At 44.9% G+C, this 21,371-nt stretch overlaps 1 protein-coding gene across 1 annotated transcript in view; it reads right to left on the reverse strand.

The window, feature by feature from the left end:
• LOC124612627 (failed axon connections) overlaps window positions 1-19,835 on the reverse strand; it is a 165,932-nt gene extending 146,097 nt beyond the window's left edge. The window contains exon 1 of the mRNA XM_047140927.1: window positions 19,391-19,835. Within this exon, the coding sequence (XP_046996883.1) occupies window positions 19,391-19,693 (303 nt within the window). The 5' untranslated portion in view covers window positions 19,694-19,835. The remainder of the gene's footprint in view (window positions 1-19,390) is intronic.
• Window positions 19,836-21,371: the final 1,536 nt, after the last annotated feature.

The raw sequence follows: 21,371 nt of genomic DNA on the forward strand, positions 1-21,371 counted from the left end.
ACGAAGCGTTCAGATGCAAGCCAATATTTCTGAAGAGCGAAGATTTTTCTTGCTGTTTGGTCCTTCAGTGCTATAGTTACAACCTGACAATTCAGTGTCTTAATGAACTACACCCTCCCTACACATATGGAGCAAAATGCCTACATGTCAAAAACTCGCAGAATTTAAGGATCTCCCGCAAACTCTTCAAGAAAATAGCAAGATATATTTGCTGTAAGAAATTTAAGGCATCCTCGTGAGCCTTCGGCAAGCCATAGCAAATTTAGCCCACTCAACGGGGTAATTTATTTTTCGGTGCTTTGTTCCTCTGTGCACATCATGAATGCTTGATTTAATAGCTTATTTCGGACGGCCTGCGTCCGTTTCTATATATTTATTCCGAAATTAAGGGGGTGATTGAGGCAAGTTGACATCTTACGTCCACATATGTGCCTAGCGATTATATCCGAATGTCTTCAATTTAACAATTTTTAGTTTCTGGGCACGTACAAGATATTTACGTTCGAAATTTACTCTGCTTCTGACTATCAATCTCGACAACGGGTGACAAATGTGTAAAAGCTCGTTAAAACTCTGATTTTGCGATTAACGAATGTAAGCAAGGAGTTTTTATTTCTGCACCTAACAGCTCCCATGAAAAAGCGTTAGATGCTTGAAAATTGAGCTGAACAACCTTGCGTGACTTCTCTACAGAAATAACGGTCCACTGACTGCACCGCGTGCTTCCTGTGTCAGTACTGTCGAGGTGTCTAGTGTAGTAACCGTCGCAGTCACACCGACCCATGTTATACGGCTGCAATCCTTGGAAGGCATGGAATTCCTTTGGCGTGATGCATACCCACAGGAGCACGACACGCCACTCTTCTTTAAGCTGCAGAAACAGGTTACAATTCCCGGACCAGTTCCTTGGACGATGAGTAAATACTGCCGGAGCTGTGTCGAGACGCCGAGCTCATGCGTTAGGCGTAATAGCGTGAGTCAAAGAGTTGCGAGAAGCCGAATTCACACCACTGACTCAACAGATGCAAGCTGTGATAACGTGTAGTTATCTCCACGCTCGCGGCGTACTTTAAATGAATGATCCGTTGACTTCTTGGAACAGTGACTAACGGCGGAGCTGCTACATCCATACTCCCGCAAGCGACCTGACTGTGTGGCGGAGGGTACCTTGATTACCTCTATCGGTTCTCCCTTCTATTCCAGTCTCGTATTGTTCGTGGAAAGAAAGATTGTCGGTATGCTTGTGTGGGCTCTAATCTATCTGATTTTATCATCATGATCTCTTCCCGAGATATACGTAGGAGGGAGCAATATACTGCTTGACTCCTCAGTGAAGGTATGTTCTCGAAACTTCAACAAAAGCCCGTATCGAGCTACTGAGCTTCTCTCTTGCAGACTCTTCCACTGGAGTTTATCATCCCCGTAACGCTTTAGCGATTACTAAATGATCCTGTAACGAAGCGCGCTGCTCTCCGTTGGATCTCTCTCTCTTTATATATATATATATATATATATATATATATATATATATATATATATATATATATATATATATATTTTTTTTTTTATTCAACCATATCTGGTACGGGTCCCACGCGGTATGTACACCGTGCAGGCAATATTTACTCCATTTAATTTCGATCCTTAGCCAAGTTATCGAAACTGCACGATATACACACAGCATACCGGACAAGCACATTACAGCAACCTGTGAGGAGTTTTCATTCTGCGCAGACTAAGGGAACTTTGAGCGGAAGTGAGCCCCTGTTGTCTGCTAATTGCCCCGGCGCCCCCTCCCCTTGGGGCGGCGGAACGAATGCTGACGACTAATGGGCGCACCCCGCCACCCACGCTGTCATCAAAGCCCGTTTCACATGAGCGACTTTCTGGTCAAAATCAGCTACACACGATAGGCGCGCGTCGTGCACTACAATTGTCTTGAGTGCAGTTCTAGTCTGCTGCAGACTGCAAACGTGCAGAGAGTTGTTTCGCCGTGCTCTCGTAGTAATGGATTTTGCGCTTTTATAATCTACTTTATCTGTTTTATTTTCTGGTTTGCATAGACTACATTCGGATTTGGTACTCTCAGTGTTCTACCAGAACACAGAAGTTCCACTGTTCACATTTTAGAATGTAAACACAAAGAAAATTAACAGTTAAAAAGTCTACTTACTGAACAGAAATAATTTTCACGATTATTTTACACTGACGAAGTACAAATATGCTATCTACTGACTTCTACATGTTCAACTTTATGTACTCGTATACTGTCTGAGAAACCCAGAGTCGCCCGGTTATTTTTTACAATCCTCTAGTATCAGTCCATCTCCTCCATCCCCTCCCCTCTTTCCACTGATCTTCTCTGCCTTTATCCAAGTCTCCTCCCCCTAACTACTCTCCTGTATCCACCTCCAACTCACCCCCTAATGTCAGTCTCCACCACCCCCTCTCTGTACATTACCTCCTGGCCCCCCTCTGTGTCCATCCACGCTGTCTGCCCATCTCTTCGTCCTCCCTTTTCTTTCCACTTTATCACGCTTATCCCTATATGAGACTTGTGGCTGTTACCCCCTACAGTACTTCTTTCCAGATTGTGACTAATGTGAGTACCCTGTTTGAAATCGCTCCAGGTGTTTAGTACGAGCTTTTTACCGGAGGCTTTCCTCACATACGCGCATGTCATGTCTGACATTTAACATAGTTCACGCATATTTGACACTTTTCACCCGTGTGTCTAACCAATTTCGCCCTACAGTTTCATTTATAGGCAGATTAATGTTTATGACGTATCACCTGAACTAAGTGTCTTGTGATGTAATTTTTCTGGTATGCTCAGTGGCGTTTGTGAATACTGTCTGCAGAATGTGTCAAGAATACAATTAGTGAAGTAAAATTAAAACGTCACACTTCATGTAGCATGAGCTGCTAAAATTTAAGAACGTTTATCCTTTCATGATTTTGTGGGAATCGTCAGAGCGCCGTCACGCTCACCCCTTTGATAGATTCTTACGCCCAAAACTATTCTTTCCAGACAGTAGATTTGTGCCAAGTTTGGTTGACTATAGGAGGGGATGTGGAATATACATACGTACGTCCAGTATTAAAACATGTATGGATTTTTCGAGAAAAACTTTGAACGCTCGAACGATCTTTTCCCCTATGCTTTCAATTCAACTTAAGCAAATATACCAAACGACCTTGCTTAAGGAGGTTTGGAATTTGACTTTCGTCATTAACTATGTATACTGACGTTGCAAGTTTCTTAATCCTGTAACTGTATTTGTATCATACAATAACCCAATTTTCTGCGTCCATATTCCGAACTACACAGCAGGCAGCTCTCAAGCAATTTTGGCGCCGACGTGTAAACAACAACGACCACTCAGACGAGATTCAATTTAGCAGTAGTACGCCTAAGGCATTGCTGTAGACTCGCTTGCCACGAGCAGTCTATTAAAACAAGTTGTGCAAAAAAGGCTTAACACTGTCTTCACACGGGAAGTGAAGGCCGCTGAACGTTATTTCTGGCGTGGATGGCCGGCGGTCAGAAACTATCACACGGGGCGCTGACGCTAACGAGATCTGGCAACGCACACTAACGGCAGTTTGATCCCCGTCTAGCGCGCTGACAGCAGACTGGGGGTAGCTCAGTTTACCCATACCGAAAGTAGGCTTTGACTCTTAATGACGTGTGTAAGGTCATACTTGCGGAAACATAGCAGAATATTCGTTTATTTTGCTTCTATACTACCATCTGGAAAGCAGAATGTGGCAACAGCCTGGTCTATTGCGTAGACAAAGGCAGGCTGTGAGCGGGCAATTCTAACATCTGTTGCCATGAGGCTACGTTTATTTTTTATTGTGAAGCGTATATTACGCATCTTAGATTTCAATGAGTTTTGTGTGTCCGAAATCTGCATAACGCGATGGGCCAAAGCGATGGCAGTTATTGCCCTACACTGAGTCCTTAATTTAATACGCTTGAAACAGCTGTATTAACTCCATCAGCTACCCTCAAAGATCTGAAGAAAATACCTAAAAACGTCACGGACGCTATCAGTTTATTCGAACGTGCTTAAGACATCAGGGAGTAACTTCTACTACAGTGTACATGGTACTACAGGGTAAAAACTGTAGGAAGACTGACGGATACATCCAGCAAATAATTGAGGATGCAAGTTGGAAGTGCAGCTGAGATGAAAATGCTGACACAGGAAAGGAATTCGTGGCGGGCCGCATCAAACTAGCCAGACGGCTGATGACTAAGAAGTAACATTTGCACAGTTCCGTGCAATATTGAGCTTGCTGCGCAGTATCATTGTACTCTTCCTGCTCTTCTGAACATTTGCGAGAATGGTTTCAGTCACTAAGAAACCATATTGCACAAAAGACAACGAAACGATTGTCACCGGCCACAAGTGACTGGTAACCCAACACCAGAGGTAGCAGAACAGTAGTGACCAGAATATACGCTACGACAAAGTTAATTTTCAGTTTGGCTGTTGCTGTACTGTGTCACCGACGTGAAACCGACTTACTGTTTTCTGACATTTGTTACAAATTATGCCAAAAATGACGCGCCTTTGACATGTATGTCAAATTTCTTGCAATCTAGGAGTATATGCCCTTGAAGTTCTAATACAGAAACAACCGATCACGCCACTAGTTTTCGAAGCTGTATTCCAGTATAGCGACTGATCAGTTTAGCCCGTGACGTTTGATTTTTCATCGTAGCTGTCCACTAAATATGCAGAGATCTGTCAAACTGACTACGTCGCATAAAAATCACAGCATCTTAAGAATGAAGTCACACCTTTAGTATTGGTTCGTGTTTCGTAGCAAGCTACAGTAATTTGTCATCCCATAATGCGATTTTCAGGGACGCATACGCTTCACATCGTTTAAATTCTTGCCCTGTGGAAAGCAAACTTAAGTCGTTGGGGATGCTAACAGTGCTTTAAAATGTACCAGGTCAACGTCAGATACCTATACAAAAACATGGTAGCAAGAAAGAATGATTTAGAATCTGTACAGATGTTAAAACGGTGCTTTTGATCTATATTTCGTGTTAAACTCAAGTATTCATTTAAAAGCATCTTTGATCGATCACACCGCGAACCAGAACTGCTGATAACATTTACCGTCGGTACACCGTAGCGTGATAAAGGAACTGTCTAGCCAGCACGCACTTGTTGCAATACCACCTAGTCAGGCGAATGTTTAGAGTTAATGCTGCTGGACAGGAGTTTAAATGCATTCCACTTAAAATATTGCCTTCATGCTTCCGTAAGCACTGCCGTTTAACTACACACGCCGTGACGCCAAAACAGGTCTGCAATGGACCGCCACAATGTGGATTTTAAGAGTAGGGTCAAGCCCTCTTAACTGTACGGAAGGGATTTGGGAGTCGTATGACCGTGGCCTCAACAACGCGGCTCTTCCCGACTTACGAGCACGTGCGTCTAGAGTGCATGCCGGGGTTTCGTGAGGGTCGTCGAAAGCTATTCACTCGTTACCATCAACTGAAAGTTGCATGCTGATGTGAGTCATCCACCAAATTTCAGCGGTCGGCGTGCGTGAAACGAGGAGGAACAGAGTTCCATTTCCTGTTCTGCCAACTATTTCTCCGAAGTGGAAGAACAGGAAGTGTGCATTCACTCTCGTGACTCCGAATGAGGACGTACTTAAGTAGCGGTTCGAAATGTCGAGAAGTTGACTGCTACGAGAGGGGTGTACAGATTACATGTCCCTCCATACCGCATCCAATGAAGCCGTTTGATGGAGACAAGGCAGCCCTTTAGCAAGGGGTGATCTTCATGCACTGGTCTTGTTTTTAGTTTAGTATGTACTTTGACACTCCCAACGCAACACTGGAGTCACTCCGCTAGCAACTATCAGGGAAAGTTTACACCGCATTCACATTAATACCTTCCTCCAGCAGAAAAAAGAACGTGAAACAGTGGCCTTTTACGTATCTGTCCTAACCTCATTTAGGATCACCGGGACCAACTGAACAGCCCCACCCAGAACTGACATACGTACTATCTGTTCCGTGCTTCGTTTGTAATACACGTTTAAAATGTTTGTACTCATTCTTTTACGTTAATTTATGTTCATCGAAATAGTGTTATTTTACATCCATATCAATACTAACATGGCCAGAAAGAGGAAATTTTTCTTCCGAGATACTGTGTCTCGCACATCTCTTAGGTGGCAGCTTCATCTCCCCGCGAAGCCCAGTCAATAATATGAAGCAAAGCAGGGAATCATCAGGAACAGCTGTGAGAAGTTTACAGTTTAAGATTTAAAAGAACTTATCAAAATTCCTTTAAATGCCTACATCGCGTACAAGCACCGAAATTAGAACAACCACTCGTTTCAGTAGTCAAGCCAACTATCTTCAAATCTAACTTCCAAATATGCTAGGCAAAATGTTTTTAAAAATATATTTTTAAACTTTAGTAGTTTATCTACATCGTTTTTTCCAAAAAAATTCAATACTAATGTTTATGATGTCAGGTTTCAGACACTGCATTACTAGCACGATTTCTCAGGCCAACAACCAAGAGGACCATAATATCTCTTGAAACTGACATGTTTCAGCCACTCAAGGATCCACGAGCACCATGCTTAACAGAAACCACATTTGTTAGATGATGGCTGACGGGATGCACAGTATTATTTTTGAAGAAATTTTAGTTTACGATATTTTGTGTTGAGTAGCCAATTCCGTTTCTTTTGTGGTTTACTAAATCCATGTAATGCCGTATACTGCTGATCCTTTTCAGGTGCACATACATTAAGCTGCACCGTCCCTCATATCACGATCTTATTTCGGATGCTTTTGTACAACTTCCATCGTTTTGGTCTTTTCTATGTAAGATCTCATACTTCGGCCGTCCAAGTAATGCCTTTCGGTTATTCTACCGTTCTATCTTCTATAGAGCACTCAACCATACGAAGGGCAGTCAATAAGCATAGCAACATTTTTTTCTGAAATCAAGTTTTTCAGGATTCCAGTGAGTCATTATCCCCACTCTTTTGGGTAAAAACCCTATATTTGAACAATCTCCGTTCCATGCGGCGGCAGTATGGAATCTTACTGCGAGGGCCTGTTTGCCTGCATGGTATCACACTATTTTATGTCTGAGCTAACGTCGAAACATGCCGAAGTCAGAAGGTACGAGATCCGGGATGCATGGTGCATGAGGAACAGTCCAATGAACTTGTCAGCTCCTGTCGGGTGCGTAGACTTTTGAGGCCTTGCTCTGTGATGCAGAAGTTAGTTTAAAATTTGTGTGACGACTAACAAGCTGATGTCCGTTTAATTTCCTGAGGTCAGCACAGTAAAATTCAGGGTTATCACTGCACAGTGAGGGAAGACAGCAGTGTAACCTCTAGAGTCCCACAAGACAATTGCCACGACTTCACCGCTTATAGAACGTCCCTCGTATTAACGTAATGGCATTCCTTCGCCGTTAAATTTTCAGCGTATTTACCACAGATAAATTACTTTCATGTACGAAATATACTCCGCAACCTACTGCACACAGCATGGTGCAGAATACTCCAAGCATTATTAGCTAATTTGTCGTGTCAGCCGAATCGCATATTAAGCAAAGGAAAAATGACTGCCCTGTACGTCCCCTAAACTATCTTCATCGCGTCAGCAACTGCTTCGCCCACGGGAGATCGTATTCGCGTACAAGAGACTCGCCTGCTACAATCGAGGCGACGGCACGTGCGATGTCAGCCGACAGTAGCCGAGCTGCAGCTATTACGGCAGACCCGCCTTCCTGGTATCGCGTGCCCCGCTGCGCCTAGAGACTCGCCTGCTACAATCGAGGCGACGGCACGTGCGATGTCAGCCGACAGTAGCCGAGCTGCAGCTATTACGGCAGACCCGCCTTCCTGGTATCGCGTGCCCCGCTGCGCCTGCCCGGGTGGGCCGCCCGCACGGCAGGGCAGCCGGCTATCTGCGGGGCGCTGCCGCAGACACGCCGCGCGCATTAAAATACCTTCCCTGGAAAACGGGCCGCAGATACCGCCAACCGCCGCCGATATTTCCGGCAACACCGTGTCTGTGTCGACACTGCATTCCCCTGAGCAGCCCCTCTTGCCGCATGCGCTCACGTGGTTGCCGACTGCTTCCCGTGCAGGTTATGCTGTAGCAACTCACGTTGTCGATCCGTCTTTCCTAGGGAAACTTCCAAGCCTGAACCATGCCAGTGACAGTTCCAGAACAAAACTCGCGAAGATTTAGTGGAGAAATACACGGAACGTAGTTCGCACAGTTCAGAGAGATTAAAAGGAATCTCACCCCCACCCCAACACCAAACAGCTATTGAAAAATCAGAATACCGGAATATTAGTAGCAGGTTCACAAATGTGAGAACACCAAACGAGAGCTATACAGTATAATTCACCTATCCGCTTCAGTCGTATTAATTATTCAAGTGCATGATTTATTGTGGCCATTAAAATTGCTACACCACGAAGATGACTTGCTACAGACGCGAAATTAGACAGGAAGAAGAAGCTTTGATATCCGAGTGATTAGCTTTTCAGAGCATTCACACAAGGTTGGCGCCAGTGGCGACACCAACGTGCTGACAGTAGGAAAGTTTCCAATCTATTTCTCATACACAAACAGCAGTTGACCAGCGTTGCCTGGTGTAACGTCGTAGTGATGCCTCGTGTAAGGAGGAGAAATGCATACCATCACGTTTCCGACTTTGATAAAGGTCGGATTGTAGCCTATCGCGATTGCGGTTTATCGTATCGCGACATTGCTGCTCGCAATGGTCGAGATCCAATGACTGTTAGAATATGGAATCGGTAGGTTCAGGAGGGTAATACGGAACGCCATGCTGGATCCCAACGGCCTCGTATCACTAGCAGTCGATATGACAGGCATCTTATCCGCATGGCTGTAACGGATCGTGCAGCCACGTCTCGATCCCTGCGTCAACAGATGGGGACGTTTGCAAGACAGCCATCTGAACGAACAGTTCGACGACGTTTGCACCAGCATGGACTATCAACTCAGACCATGGCTGCGGTTACCCTTGACGCTGCATCACAGACAGGAGCGCTTTGCGATGGTGTACTCGACGAACCAGGGTACACGAATGGAGAAACCATTTTTTCGGATGAATCCATGTTCTGTTTACAGCACCAAGATGGTCGCATCCGTGTTTGGCGACATCGCGATGAACGTATACTGGAAGCATGTATTCGTCATCGCCATACTGGCGTATCACCCGGCGTGATGGTATGGGGTGCCATTGGTTACACTCTTGGTCACCTCTTGTTCGCATCAGTGGACGTTACATTTCAGAAGTGTTACGACCCGTGGCTCTACCCATCATTCGATCCCTGCGAAATTCTACATTTCAGCAAGATGTTGCAGGTCCTGTACGGGCCTTTCTGGATACAGAAAATGTTCGACTGCTGCCCTGGCCAGCACATTCTCCAGATCTCTCACCAATTGAAAACGTCTGGTCAATGGCGGCCGAGCAACTTGCTCGTCACAATACGCCAGTCACTACTCTTTATGAACTGTGGTATCGTGTTGAAGCTGCATGGGCAGCTGCAGCTGTACCTGTACACGCCATCCAAGCTGACAATGCCCAGGCATATGAAGTGCGTTATTACGGCCAGAAGTGGTTGTTCTGGGTGCTGATTTCTCAGGATCTGTGGACACAAACTGCGTGAAAATGTAATTACATGTCAGTTCTCGTATAATATATTTGCTCACTGAATACCCGCTTATCTGCATTTCGTCTTGGTGTAGCAATTTTAATAGCCAGTAGTGTATTTGGTAATGCGTAACAAGCGGTCGGGCCAGTCAGAAGTTGGCATTCATAACGTGCGGCTGCCCGACGGCGGACAGTTTCTGTGAATATGCAGTGATTTGGAACTCTTACACTAACTGGTCCGACCGCATTTTGTGTTACCACACACTATTTCATACACCTGAAGACGAGATTTTAAAATCCCGAAATCCGTTGTTTGAATATTTAATTAGTACGACTTAAGCAGATCTAATTATGAGTCAGTTGTGGATGTTCTACATGCCAAATCTTGTGGTATACAGTATTGTTATCTAAATCCAGTAGCTTTTCCGTGGACGCAAGAACGCAGCTATTTGGAAAATCGCTATCTCCCCTTCTGTTCGCCTTCCCTTGCGGACCCGACCGTCTCTCTCTCTCTCTCTCTCTCTCTCTCTCTCTCTCTCTCTCTCTCTCTCTCTCTCCCCCCCTCTCCCTCTCCCCCCGCCTGACGCTATGAATACTTAAGCAGCCGCCACTCTGCCTGGCGCCGTAATTAATCCTCCTCCTCGGGCCGGCACCAACTGCCGCAGGAAATTACTCATGATGACGCTATTGGACTTAACAAGGGGCGGCCACGGGATTCCAGCCACCCGAGTGCTTTATCTATGTGGAACTCTGTGCCTGAACAGTGCTTACATAGGCGTACTACCCAGACGTGGGACACAGTGTTCCATCGACTGTATCATTATGGACTGATCATTTATGATGTATTGCTCGAAAATTGATCCATCTCAAAATGAGGCATAATTTTACGATATGAAGATGGCTCACGTAAGGATGAACGTACCATCCTGTCCCAAACGATCTCATTGCGGTTGAGCCATTTTACAATACACCCTACGAGGCAACCTATAATTTATTAGTGTGCAATGTTACTTCAGTAAGGCGCGTTCTTGCTGCCTTTCGCGGAACGTAACTGTGCTGGAGGAACCAAACAGACCAAAACTGGGAGTACCACTGTACAGGACACAGGGATACAGCAAGGGACAAAAAATAAGAGATAAATGAGTTTAAGAAACACCACTACTGCAGGTCCATCACTTACAAATACCCTAGCAATCATTCACACACATGTAATGTGAAGCGGGATGTAAATTAAGTAATAGGATAATCTACCCCTTGTTGTTCCATGCGCAGATGGTGTATGAACAGAAAGGCTGTCGGTATACCTCTATCACTACACAACTTCTCTACTGTCATCACGGTCATTTATGGATGACGCAAACTTCTTGGCGCAATGGGCGTTTGCTCGCCGAACGTTTAATGTTAAGTTTGTAACTCACAACGTCTCTTGTGTTTCTAGAGGGGTTTGGTTGGGCATTTCTGTACGCCCTCAATTTCTGCACTGCACTCAAAAATAGCCACATTACCATAATCTTAATGTACATGTGTTCGATGACAAAGCGAGGGCGTTTTGGAAGATCGATAGTCATACCACGGTGGTACCAGAACTGCTGGGTGGTTTGAGGAGTGAAAGTGCTATTTTCGTACACGGCAGCAGGAGGGCGCGGAATTTCTCGGCACCCTTCAGTGTGCCTAATATAGCCTCGAGATGGCGTCCTGTCCTCAAGGCAAGGGGACGCGAAGCAGGAAGGAAGGGCCAAAAACGCGATTACTTCCGGTGTGAGACCCCACGACGACAGACACTTTCGCCAGCACCACCCCAGCGCACACGTGAGCCTGTATCTTGGCCGACACCCTTGTGTCAGGAAGGTATTCCACGTTCGACATGAGCTGCTTCAGAATTCAACAATTAAACCTAGCCACTCACCGAGCGTAGTTGAACCATGTTGGGAATGTAAGACCTGAGAAGTGAAACTTCATTAAATTTTTCAACAAGCTGAGACAGTTGCACCTGGTATGGAAGGAACAAACTGACAGGTACATGGTAACCCCCATCCCCCGCTCAGCAAATACTGATTTAATTCTAGACTGTCGAAAAAATACATGAAATGAACTGGAATAACCTCTTCCTGCCAACCGATCATGTTCTTTTTTGCTCTGCGACCAACTGACTGCTACAGGAAGTGGGAACAGTCCCAACATTTACCTTGCTTAATATTCGTGGTGACTTCAGATTTAGCTCACTACATCATTCTGTAATATTTGCCATTAAGTGGCTAGCATGCGAACGTTCAAACTATCGTTTACACTCTTTAGACTTTAATGAATGTATTCACATATGACCCACTTCCTACTTCGACAAACGTATTGCCGGTTAATTTGTGTATCACGTCTGGTGAGCTACAGGGCTTTCCAGGTTGGCAGTAATCAGTAGAATATTTCTTCAAGTACTGAGTCCTAAAACGCCTAAAAATATTCTTGCCAAATAATATCTAAAACATTTGGAAACATTATCTCTGATCAAAAGAAACTACATACTATGCAAAATAAGACCATAACATGTCACGTAGTATGGAAACCGATACTCTACTCCATCACTGAGCACCTAACTTCATAGCGCTATATTCCCAGGTGGAGACGTTGGCTAGCAAGTCTAAAAACGACGTGTCACAGCACTAATCACAAAATTCCGATGAAAAGCTCTGCAAGCAGCAATAACAGCCTAGAAATTTAAACTTCTCGGCCAACAACTCAGCCATGCAGCAACAGCGTGATTAATATACAAGCTTTTTCATAAAATCGGCTGCACATGTGAACGAGAAAGCTGTCCTCAAACCCAACGTCTCGCATGAATCTTATAGCGCTATACCAGGCATGGTTTTCTCTAACGTTCACCCTTCACTGTTTCATTATCCTACCCACTATGGGGCAAAAGTACAGCTACAGCTATGAATAATGCCCCAGAACATTTTATAATTCGTCTTTTATGGAAGTGTTATAGCGTAATACAGTCCGAACTGCTGCATTTCGTGGTTAATTATATCTGGTCTACTTTGAAGTGTAATTTACGTTGCCGTTGTACAGCAGATTTTTACTACTTTAATGTTAAGTAACAGTGGTTGTGTCAGTGGTCAGATTTTAGTCGTTGCTACTACACCCACTTTTTGCTGATATGCTCCTGCCACCATCTCATTATGCATAGATCAGTACAAACGAATGGATTACCCATAAAAATGAACCACATTTACTCTTGTTCAGTATACAAAGGTTCGAATGATAGACTTAAAGGATAATTTCAGCCTTTCTTTGCCGCATACGTGGAGTGGGATATTTCCGTGCAACATCTGAAATAAAACCAGCTCGTTTCTTACCCTGTAGTTGGTAGCCTCTTAATTTCTGTGGAACAGAATCCCAAGGCGGGCCGCTAGCCAGACCTTAGCCACGGTCCACGGAACTCCAGCTGCGCAGACAGAGCTCGTGCCGTTATCCTTCACAATGGCCCGCTGTCACCGGAGCCCCGTTCGATGGCAAAGACATTCATCACGGTCACAGCCTCCACGCTTAGTTTCAGTCGAATCCTTTGTGTAACATTTAACGAGTCGAATATTAACTCTCAGTGAATCTTACACCAATTACGGTCATAGGTAAATGCTAAATGTTTGAATCACGTTTTACGTCAAAATTGAAACAGTAATTTAAGAAGAGTTATGAATTTATTCTTGCGTATTCCTTCTGACGCTTTATCCCAAACCTAGCCTTAACATTCCCCTAATAGCTCGTTAAAAGAGCTGTCAACTTCATCGCTCATTTGAACACTACACGTACTTGACGTTGGTGGTGTTTCACCCTAGCCTACCTCCGACCTCTGAAGTAACCCAGCTACTTGTGTGATCTGCAGATCAACGCCGACTCCGACTCAGTCCAACATGGCTTATTTCACATTGCCAAATCGCGGACAGGTGAAACACTGAACTGAAGCACAGACAAAGCCAGTTCCAATTTGCATATACATACAAAATACCGTGTTTTATTTCAGAGAACTTTTTTCTCTCGCCCAGTTTCGATGAATTCGCGCTGATAAAACTGGTTACAAGAATTAACACACTTCACAGAGGCCGAAAATTTCTGACTACCTTATCGCAACATCACGAAGTTTCTCAGTATTCTTTATGTACTATCGACGCGTAAACTATCATTTACGTTCACTATAAACCAGTTTCATATTTATCTTTACTTCGAATCTGATATCTTCTGTGGTGCAGATAACTGCTGCATTAGCTGTACTTCACATGAGTCACTTCCAGAAATCGTGAACACACTAGCTTATCAGCTCGCCTTATTTCACTGACTCCACATTCTTTGGCAAAGTGACAAGATAAATGCAGTGATTCCAGCTGTTGCTTTCAGTAAGTTTTGATATTCATCGACCATAAGTAGACATTTTACATAGCTGATTCATTGTGTTTCCTGCAATGAGTCAGCTAGATAAAACTACGGCCTTTTCGTTTGACAGATGAATTAGCTCAACTACGTTTCCCATGAGACCGCTTAGTGATAAGGGTACTGTTATTGGCTGGTTACTGATGTGAGGTCCCAGGTTCGAGTCCCAAAGACCATCTGGAATTTTTCTGATACCAGCCTTTAACAGTGGCCATTCCGCCCCTTGAGGCAAAACAGTGAGTAAAAGCACTCCGTCTTCAGGCAACAAGTGGCCTACCGGGACCATCCGACCGCCGTGTCATCCTAAGTGGACGATGCGGATAGGAGGGGCGTGGGGTCAGCACACCGCTCTCCTCGTCGTTATGATGGTATTCTGGACCGAAGCCGCTACTATTTGGTCGAGTAGCTCCTCAATTGGCATCATGAGGCTGAGTACAGCCCCGAAAAATGGCAACAGCACATGGCGGCCAGGATGGTCACCCATACAAGTGCCGACCACGCCCGACAGCCCTTCGGTGATCTCACGGGAACCGGTGTACACACTGCGGCAAGGCCGTTGCCTACAATCTGAGTAAAAACGTGGCAAAATTGTTGCCACTACGTGTATGTTTCACCTGTATCACGCAGTAATGTTATTTGATAGTTTTTGGAATCTAAGCAAACCTGTGAAATCTCTTCCTACCCAGCGTGGAAAGAGTGAAACATTCTAGCAATGTGTACAGTGGCCAAGCAAACTTCAGATCCAGCTGGAAGCGAGAGCCTTCCTCAGGCGCAACATCGCCCTGCTTCCCAAACAGCCCCATTGCCCTGGGCAGGTCGTGATCGCTTCAGATGTCCAGTGCAGCAGCTCTGCCCTCCAGCGCGTGGAGTGCTGAACGCTGGGCTAAGGAGCAGCTTCCGCGCGCTAAGAGGATCTGTCCCAAAGCCGCCTCGCGTCTATCCCGCCGCTTAAGGCGGCTCTAACATTTTAAAGACCGCGTTCATCAACGTCAGGCTTCTGAGCGAGAACCTTCTGATACTCCATTAAGTAGTCAAGGGTCAATCTAGACACCAGGGGGGCGGCTAAATTTTGTGGCTAACGAGGAGCAGTAATGGCAGAACCTGTCTAGACTCAACATTTCCATTTTGGTTCGTAATATCAAACTCCAAGTTCGCTGCAATCTTGTGTAAGATTTTTGTTCGACGATTTATTTACCGGGAATCTAAACAGTGACTCATCTGAATGATTCATGCTTCAAAAGAGAACTTTCGCCAGTTGATCTATCAAGACGTTCCAGCTCAGCTCATTTCAGTTTAGTCCAAGATAGTCAATGGAATTTAGTGGCCTGGCTGCCTTAAATTCAGGGATTGAGTACTGTGCTCGGGATGAACAAATTTCGGCAAGTAACTGGCCATGGTCTATTTACCTGAGAATGTATGGAAACTTATTCTAGGTGCGTTGGAGATCTGAGTCTCCAGTGAAACATTTGACTTCGGAAGATATCGATTAGAGGACTTCGGAAACAAAGCAAAAATTAATATATTGAGGCTATTCACATTTTAAGGTACAAGGAGAATACGATACGTCCGAGTATCTTTTTTTAACTCTGCTAAGATGCCACTTTTCCTTAAACTAGCTCTGATTATAGCCCTGAACTCGAGAAACTTTACGAGTGACCAGTCGCAACTTTTATGTGATTTAATGAACAGAAATAACGGAACGGCCTTGAAAATGAAGCTGATGTACTGCAAATTTTCTTGGGTCTGTACTTGCTTCATTTGTCCTTTATACTAGGTGAAGGGGGAAATTGCACCCCTTTAGAGTGAAAACTTGTTCGGGGCCGTCATTGCAAATCTAAATGGTATCAAAGTACAGTAGCCCCATGTTCCTATCACTTAGGAAGATCAGATTGAGGACCTCACATAGTTTTCTTTAGTTGCGCTTTTTGCATGTTTCGTCCACAGGCTAACTATTGTATGATGATAGTTTCCTAAATTGAATCATCCATACATGATTTTGTCCTGTAAGAATTCATATTACACCAATTTGTAGTCTTCCTCCTGGTTGAGAGGTTATTGAGAATGTAGGAAGACTGAGGGACGAAGCTGTTTGATACAGAATGAGATGTGGCTGGCTAAGGATGAAACAAGAAATCGGCCGCGCCCTTAGACGACTTAGAGGAACCGAAGCGTCGTAAAAGTACGGGAAACTAATCTACATGGTAGTGGAGATCTTTCAACCCTGCTCCTCTGAAATACTTCCTGAAATTACGTCAGTATGCCAGTACTAAATTGGACCGAACTGGTAAGGTTTATCGTGCCAAATGTGTTGCTGAAACATCTAAGCCAGAATTTACATCGGTAAGTACAGAAATACACTACTCAGTGGCGTTCACTTCCTTACGAACGTGGCATTAGCAACAATGCACAAGGAAGTGAATCGCCTATGGGCTTTGACAGATTGCTGTATTCCATTCAGCTGAGATGATTTGGAGGAACTTCGGAAAACTCAAATTTAGTCGCGCGGTTATCGATCCTAAGAAAGGCCATGTCTTTCGGTATCATAGCAAAATTTGTCTGCCGAGGCTTTTTGTACCTTTCTAAACACGACACAACCGTGCCTTTTTCACATACAAAAAAGAAAGCAGACAAGAGACAGCCAAATTATTCCCAGGTCAAACAGAAAAATTCTGAGCAACGTATTTATCCCTAAGCGACTATATGAATCTTGTGTGGCCGAGAAGTATTCAGCGTTGGTAAGTTGCCATAAAGCAAATACGTTCCTCAAAACTCTGGTAAAATCTAGAGTACAATATGACGTCAATCTAATATTGCAGCTGCTGTAGTTAAGCTCCGCGCTGACAAACCATATCTACATATACGCTAGAAGAAAACAATTTCTGAATACAGTGAATTAGTTTAACACTTAGCGGAAGAACATTTCCCTCTTCCACACGCTGAAATTTCTACTTCACGAAGTATACATGTTTTTTTAAACATTCGCCTCAAAATAGGCAACCGATGTTACACGTGATTAGTGAAACTATATCTCTTGGTTTACAAAGTATTCTTAGTTATCACCCCACAGCAAGTGGGAACTTCAACAGCCCAGAGAGGGTATGCCACTTGTCAGAAGTGACGTATCGCTGTCCGTGGCATTCCAAATGACTCAGCCGAGCATGTTGATCGATCTCGAGGTCAAGCGCATCGGTTACAGGGAGGCAAGTCCCCTATAGGACGCGGCCAGCCCAATACCGGTTCCAACATGGCCCGAGGAATCGGTCACCGGCCGGAACTGCACATCATTGCCACTAAATCGAGGTAATTATTCCAAGGTGGAAATTACTAATTGAAATGACGTAACAGACGAACGTTGACCATGTAATCATCAATATTCAATGCTTTGACATATTGGTGTACCGTATGTTGCAAGCCACGCCCAGGAATCTACAATGAACATGATTATTTGGAATAGATATAATTACATCTTCACGGCTTTCAAAAACCATCTGAAACTTTACACTGCTTGTTATCCCTCCCATTACCTCACGCGTAATCGTGATTATACCTTGAAGTAGGACGTATTCATACGGGCCTTTAGTATTTTCAAAACCCGAGACTGAACAGCAGGAAACTTCAAATACGCTGTGATTGAGCAGCTAACAATCAAACAGTATGGAACTATGATAGTTCCAGCCGGGAAAACTCGCCCGTATGATCTACTGAAGATTTTAAATACCTAGTTCACATGACTTTGGATCCCTATAACTACGTAATTCCATGATCAGCTACGAACAACAGATCTGTAACCCAATTTTGATATAAGTACTTTCACATAACACTACAAACTTGTGATCTAACGGCTGCCGCTGCTGAGTTCTAGCTTTCGATTCAAAGCGGTAACTTCACTCGTTTGGAGCTAAATGCATCAAAGACAAATACAGCTCAATAAAATACTCTTAAGTCGCTGAAATTCCACGAAATTTTAAAAGCCCGCTCCATACTGCGTGCCACATGCGTATTATCCGCTATTTCTCCTCCAAACATCCGAACGACGCGAGCTTATATGTTGACTAACAGTAACTTCAGTTATGGGGCAGTGTGTTGCACGCAACGTTAGCACGCGCTCTGACCGCACAAGCCGGCTAGTGCAAAACCCGTATCAACTGCCCTATTCGACGTGCTCGCAGTTGTCCGAAGTGGAAGAGCTGCACAGTTCACGCGATTGTTCCTCTTCCCCCAAACGGGCTGTCATACTGGTTGCCACCACTGCATCTCGCAGGCGCTCTAACTCCGGCGTCGACAGCACGTATGTTTACGAGTATGTGCTGAACATTACATGCAGCTCTCGGCTAACTAATAAACAAGCTCCTTTAGTTTACGGTCTAGACATATGAAAATGTTGAACAAAGAGTGGATGAAGTCTTGAGCAGTAAATCTTATCGTCAGTGTCAACTGATGGATTGTCACATCCGATCTATCCAACGTTTAAAACCATTTTCGACTACAAAAATTAAGGCTGCAAAACACAGCAGTAGGACTCATTAGGATTTACAAATAAGGTATCTACTGTTCTGGTAAGAAAAAAAAAATTCATTTCGTGCTGTGCGGCAGCTAATGTGACAAAAAAATTTCAAATAAGCATCTTCATCTGCATGGCAGAATTTCTTAATCCAGCTTTCAACACACTAGTTGAAAACTTTGTACCAATGAAACATTCCACTAGCACTGATAAGAGCTACCGGTCGCCAAGCCCTCAGGTGGACAGCGAATGGCCACTGAAGCAGATTCGAAAGAAGAAAAAAAATCTGAGGTCTCAAAACAGGCGTCTTTGTCAAACAAGCTGCATAAATAGTACCACTGCGGGGCGTTTAAAGAAAGTAAAATTAACTGAAGAGAATAGGGGAGGGCACGTGCATTCTGCAAGCCACTGAACTGTGTGACAGTATTACTTAACAGGGTTCTTCCCGTTCCACCAGTGCATGGGGCACTGGAAGACTAAATTGAATGAAGCCATTCCAGAACCGGAGAAACACGACTGACAGGGTAGATAAAATTCATCTTCGGATCCTGAGTCCAATGCCTTATAAATCAGGCCTGAAGATCTAACTGGCTATACTGCAAATTACCAATGAAGTGCGTCGTCTTTTATAGGATGCTGCACAATCCCGATATTTTTGGAATTTTAGTTTACACTCAATATCAGCTACGCCAGGAGACCATCAAACAGAACAGCAAAACGAAGTAAAGTTTTCCGGAACGCTACGGCGCATGGAGCGGTGGCAACTCACCTCGTATTTGATCCCGGCGAGCCGCAGCCACGTCTCCACTTTGAGGCAGTAGGGCGACAGCGAGGGGATGAGCGGCGTGCGGGAGAACTGGTACAGGTAGACGACGTCCTTCTCGAAGTTGGCCTTGTGCACCGCGGGCGCGGGCTTGGCGGGCGCCGGCGCCGTCTGTTGGCCAGCAGATTCTTGCTGCTGCTCGGCCTGCTTGTTCGAGTCGGCCGCCCCCGTCTCCTGCTTCTCCGGTTTGTCCTGCTGCTCCTTTTCGCCCGTGGTGTCCGCGGGGGCCTTGTTCTCGTCGCTCGCCATCACGGGGCTTCCTGCGGCTACCGTGGTGGAACGCTGGGGCTGCGCGCTTCGCTGCGACAACTGCTGGCTCGCTGCCTGCTTGCTGGACGGTGCTCCGCTGCGCTGCGTGTCCACCACTTGTCGTTGTGAGCGGGGCGGCTCGAGCACTGAGCGCGAAGCCGCCGGGCCCGCGACGCTCGCCCGAGCGCACGCCGAGCGGCCGTGACGTCAGGCGGAAACAGCCGAACGCCGGTGCACGCGCACCGGAAGTCTGGGAACGGCCCCGCCCGTGCTGCCGGCTACACGCCGCGCGGCGCCGCCTGCCACCCCGCCTGTCGCGGCATAGGGCTTGTCGGCTTCCCTAGCAGCCCTAAGTCGCATTCCGGCCAATTCTTGGAATATTCGCATCGCGAATAATTTTATTTCTTAAGCCCCCCCCCCCCCCCACACACACCAGTTTATCGGCTTACAGACCGACCAGCTTCGTGGCAGCCTACACACATTCCAACCGACTGCACTCAGCGATTACAGCCTCGCCCTGATTCATCCATCTTAAGTTCATTCTGTTTATGTTCTACGAGACCCCGCTTGGTTTTACACGAAAACAAAAACGGGAGTTTGCCTTGGCTGCGTTAGAGGTAACAAGGCCAAAAAAGCCGAGAGAAACCAGAGGACAAGGAAGTGGCTAATGCAAGGGAAGAAAGTCACCCCCGTTATGCTACTTAAGGAGCTGGGAGCCGATGATTTTAGTAATTATCTAAGAATGGACGAATCACGCATTTCGGAGCTGCTGGATGTCAAACCATTCTTAACGAAAGATAATACAGTCACGAGAGGGGCTGTAAGCTGCAAGGAGTGGCTGTTAGCAACATTATGATTTCTAGCCACTGGCGGAAGTTACGAGTTCCTCAGATTCAGTGCTGTTCCATCCTCACAATTAAAACGATTCCTGAAATCTATAACGTGATTTATAGTTACCTGCGGAAATACACATTGGTAAAGTAAAATACGTAAAACAGAAGACGTTCATGTAAACGACATTAATTTACTTGTGTATGTAGCATAAAAGATGTAGGACAGACCAAAACAAAAAATGCATACCTTAAGAGTTATGAGCACTTGTACCATAAAGGAGACATGTTTCACATTACCGAAGATGAACAACTGCTCATAGTTCCTCATTTATGCATTTTTGAGCCCATGTTTACTGGACATTTTTTCTTTGTTTTGGTCCATACTACCACCTATGAAAGCTTACAATCTAAGCAACAACAGTACCAGTACATGTATTCCACAGTCAGAGGTATCACAATGGTTTTCGCTTACGACTTACGACTAGTTTGTATCCTTTCCGGATCTCTTACCTCAGATTGATACATTTGTCCTGTATTTCAGATTTTAGGTTTTATTTCCGACACTTATCAGAAATGAAATCTAATTCTGATACGTATCAGTTAAGACGCAAAAACCGAAATATAGACGGTCTATAGACGTTTATTCGTAAAATATACTTGATTCACTGATATAAGTGTAAAAAAAAGTCGAGTCCATATCCAAGCCTTCTGCTGCGAAGAGTAAGGTATGGATTTTTTTTAACAGTTCTAAAAGCTGTTGCATATTTAGTAGGTGATGTGCGCCACCAAAATTTGTGTCTTTCTTCTATTCATCTGAAATGAAATTCTTAAATTTACAACAACAT

The sequence above is a fragment of the Schistocerca americana genome, chromosome 1, assembly GCF_021461395.2.
Source record: "Schistocerca americana isolate TAMUIC-IGC-003095 chromosome 1, iqSchAmer2.1, whole genome shotgun sequence".
NCBI classification, from domain to species: Eukaryota; Metazoa; Arthropoda; class Insecta; order Orthoptera; family Acrididae; genus Schistocerca; species Schistocerca americana.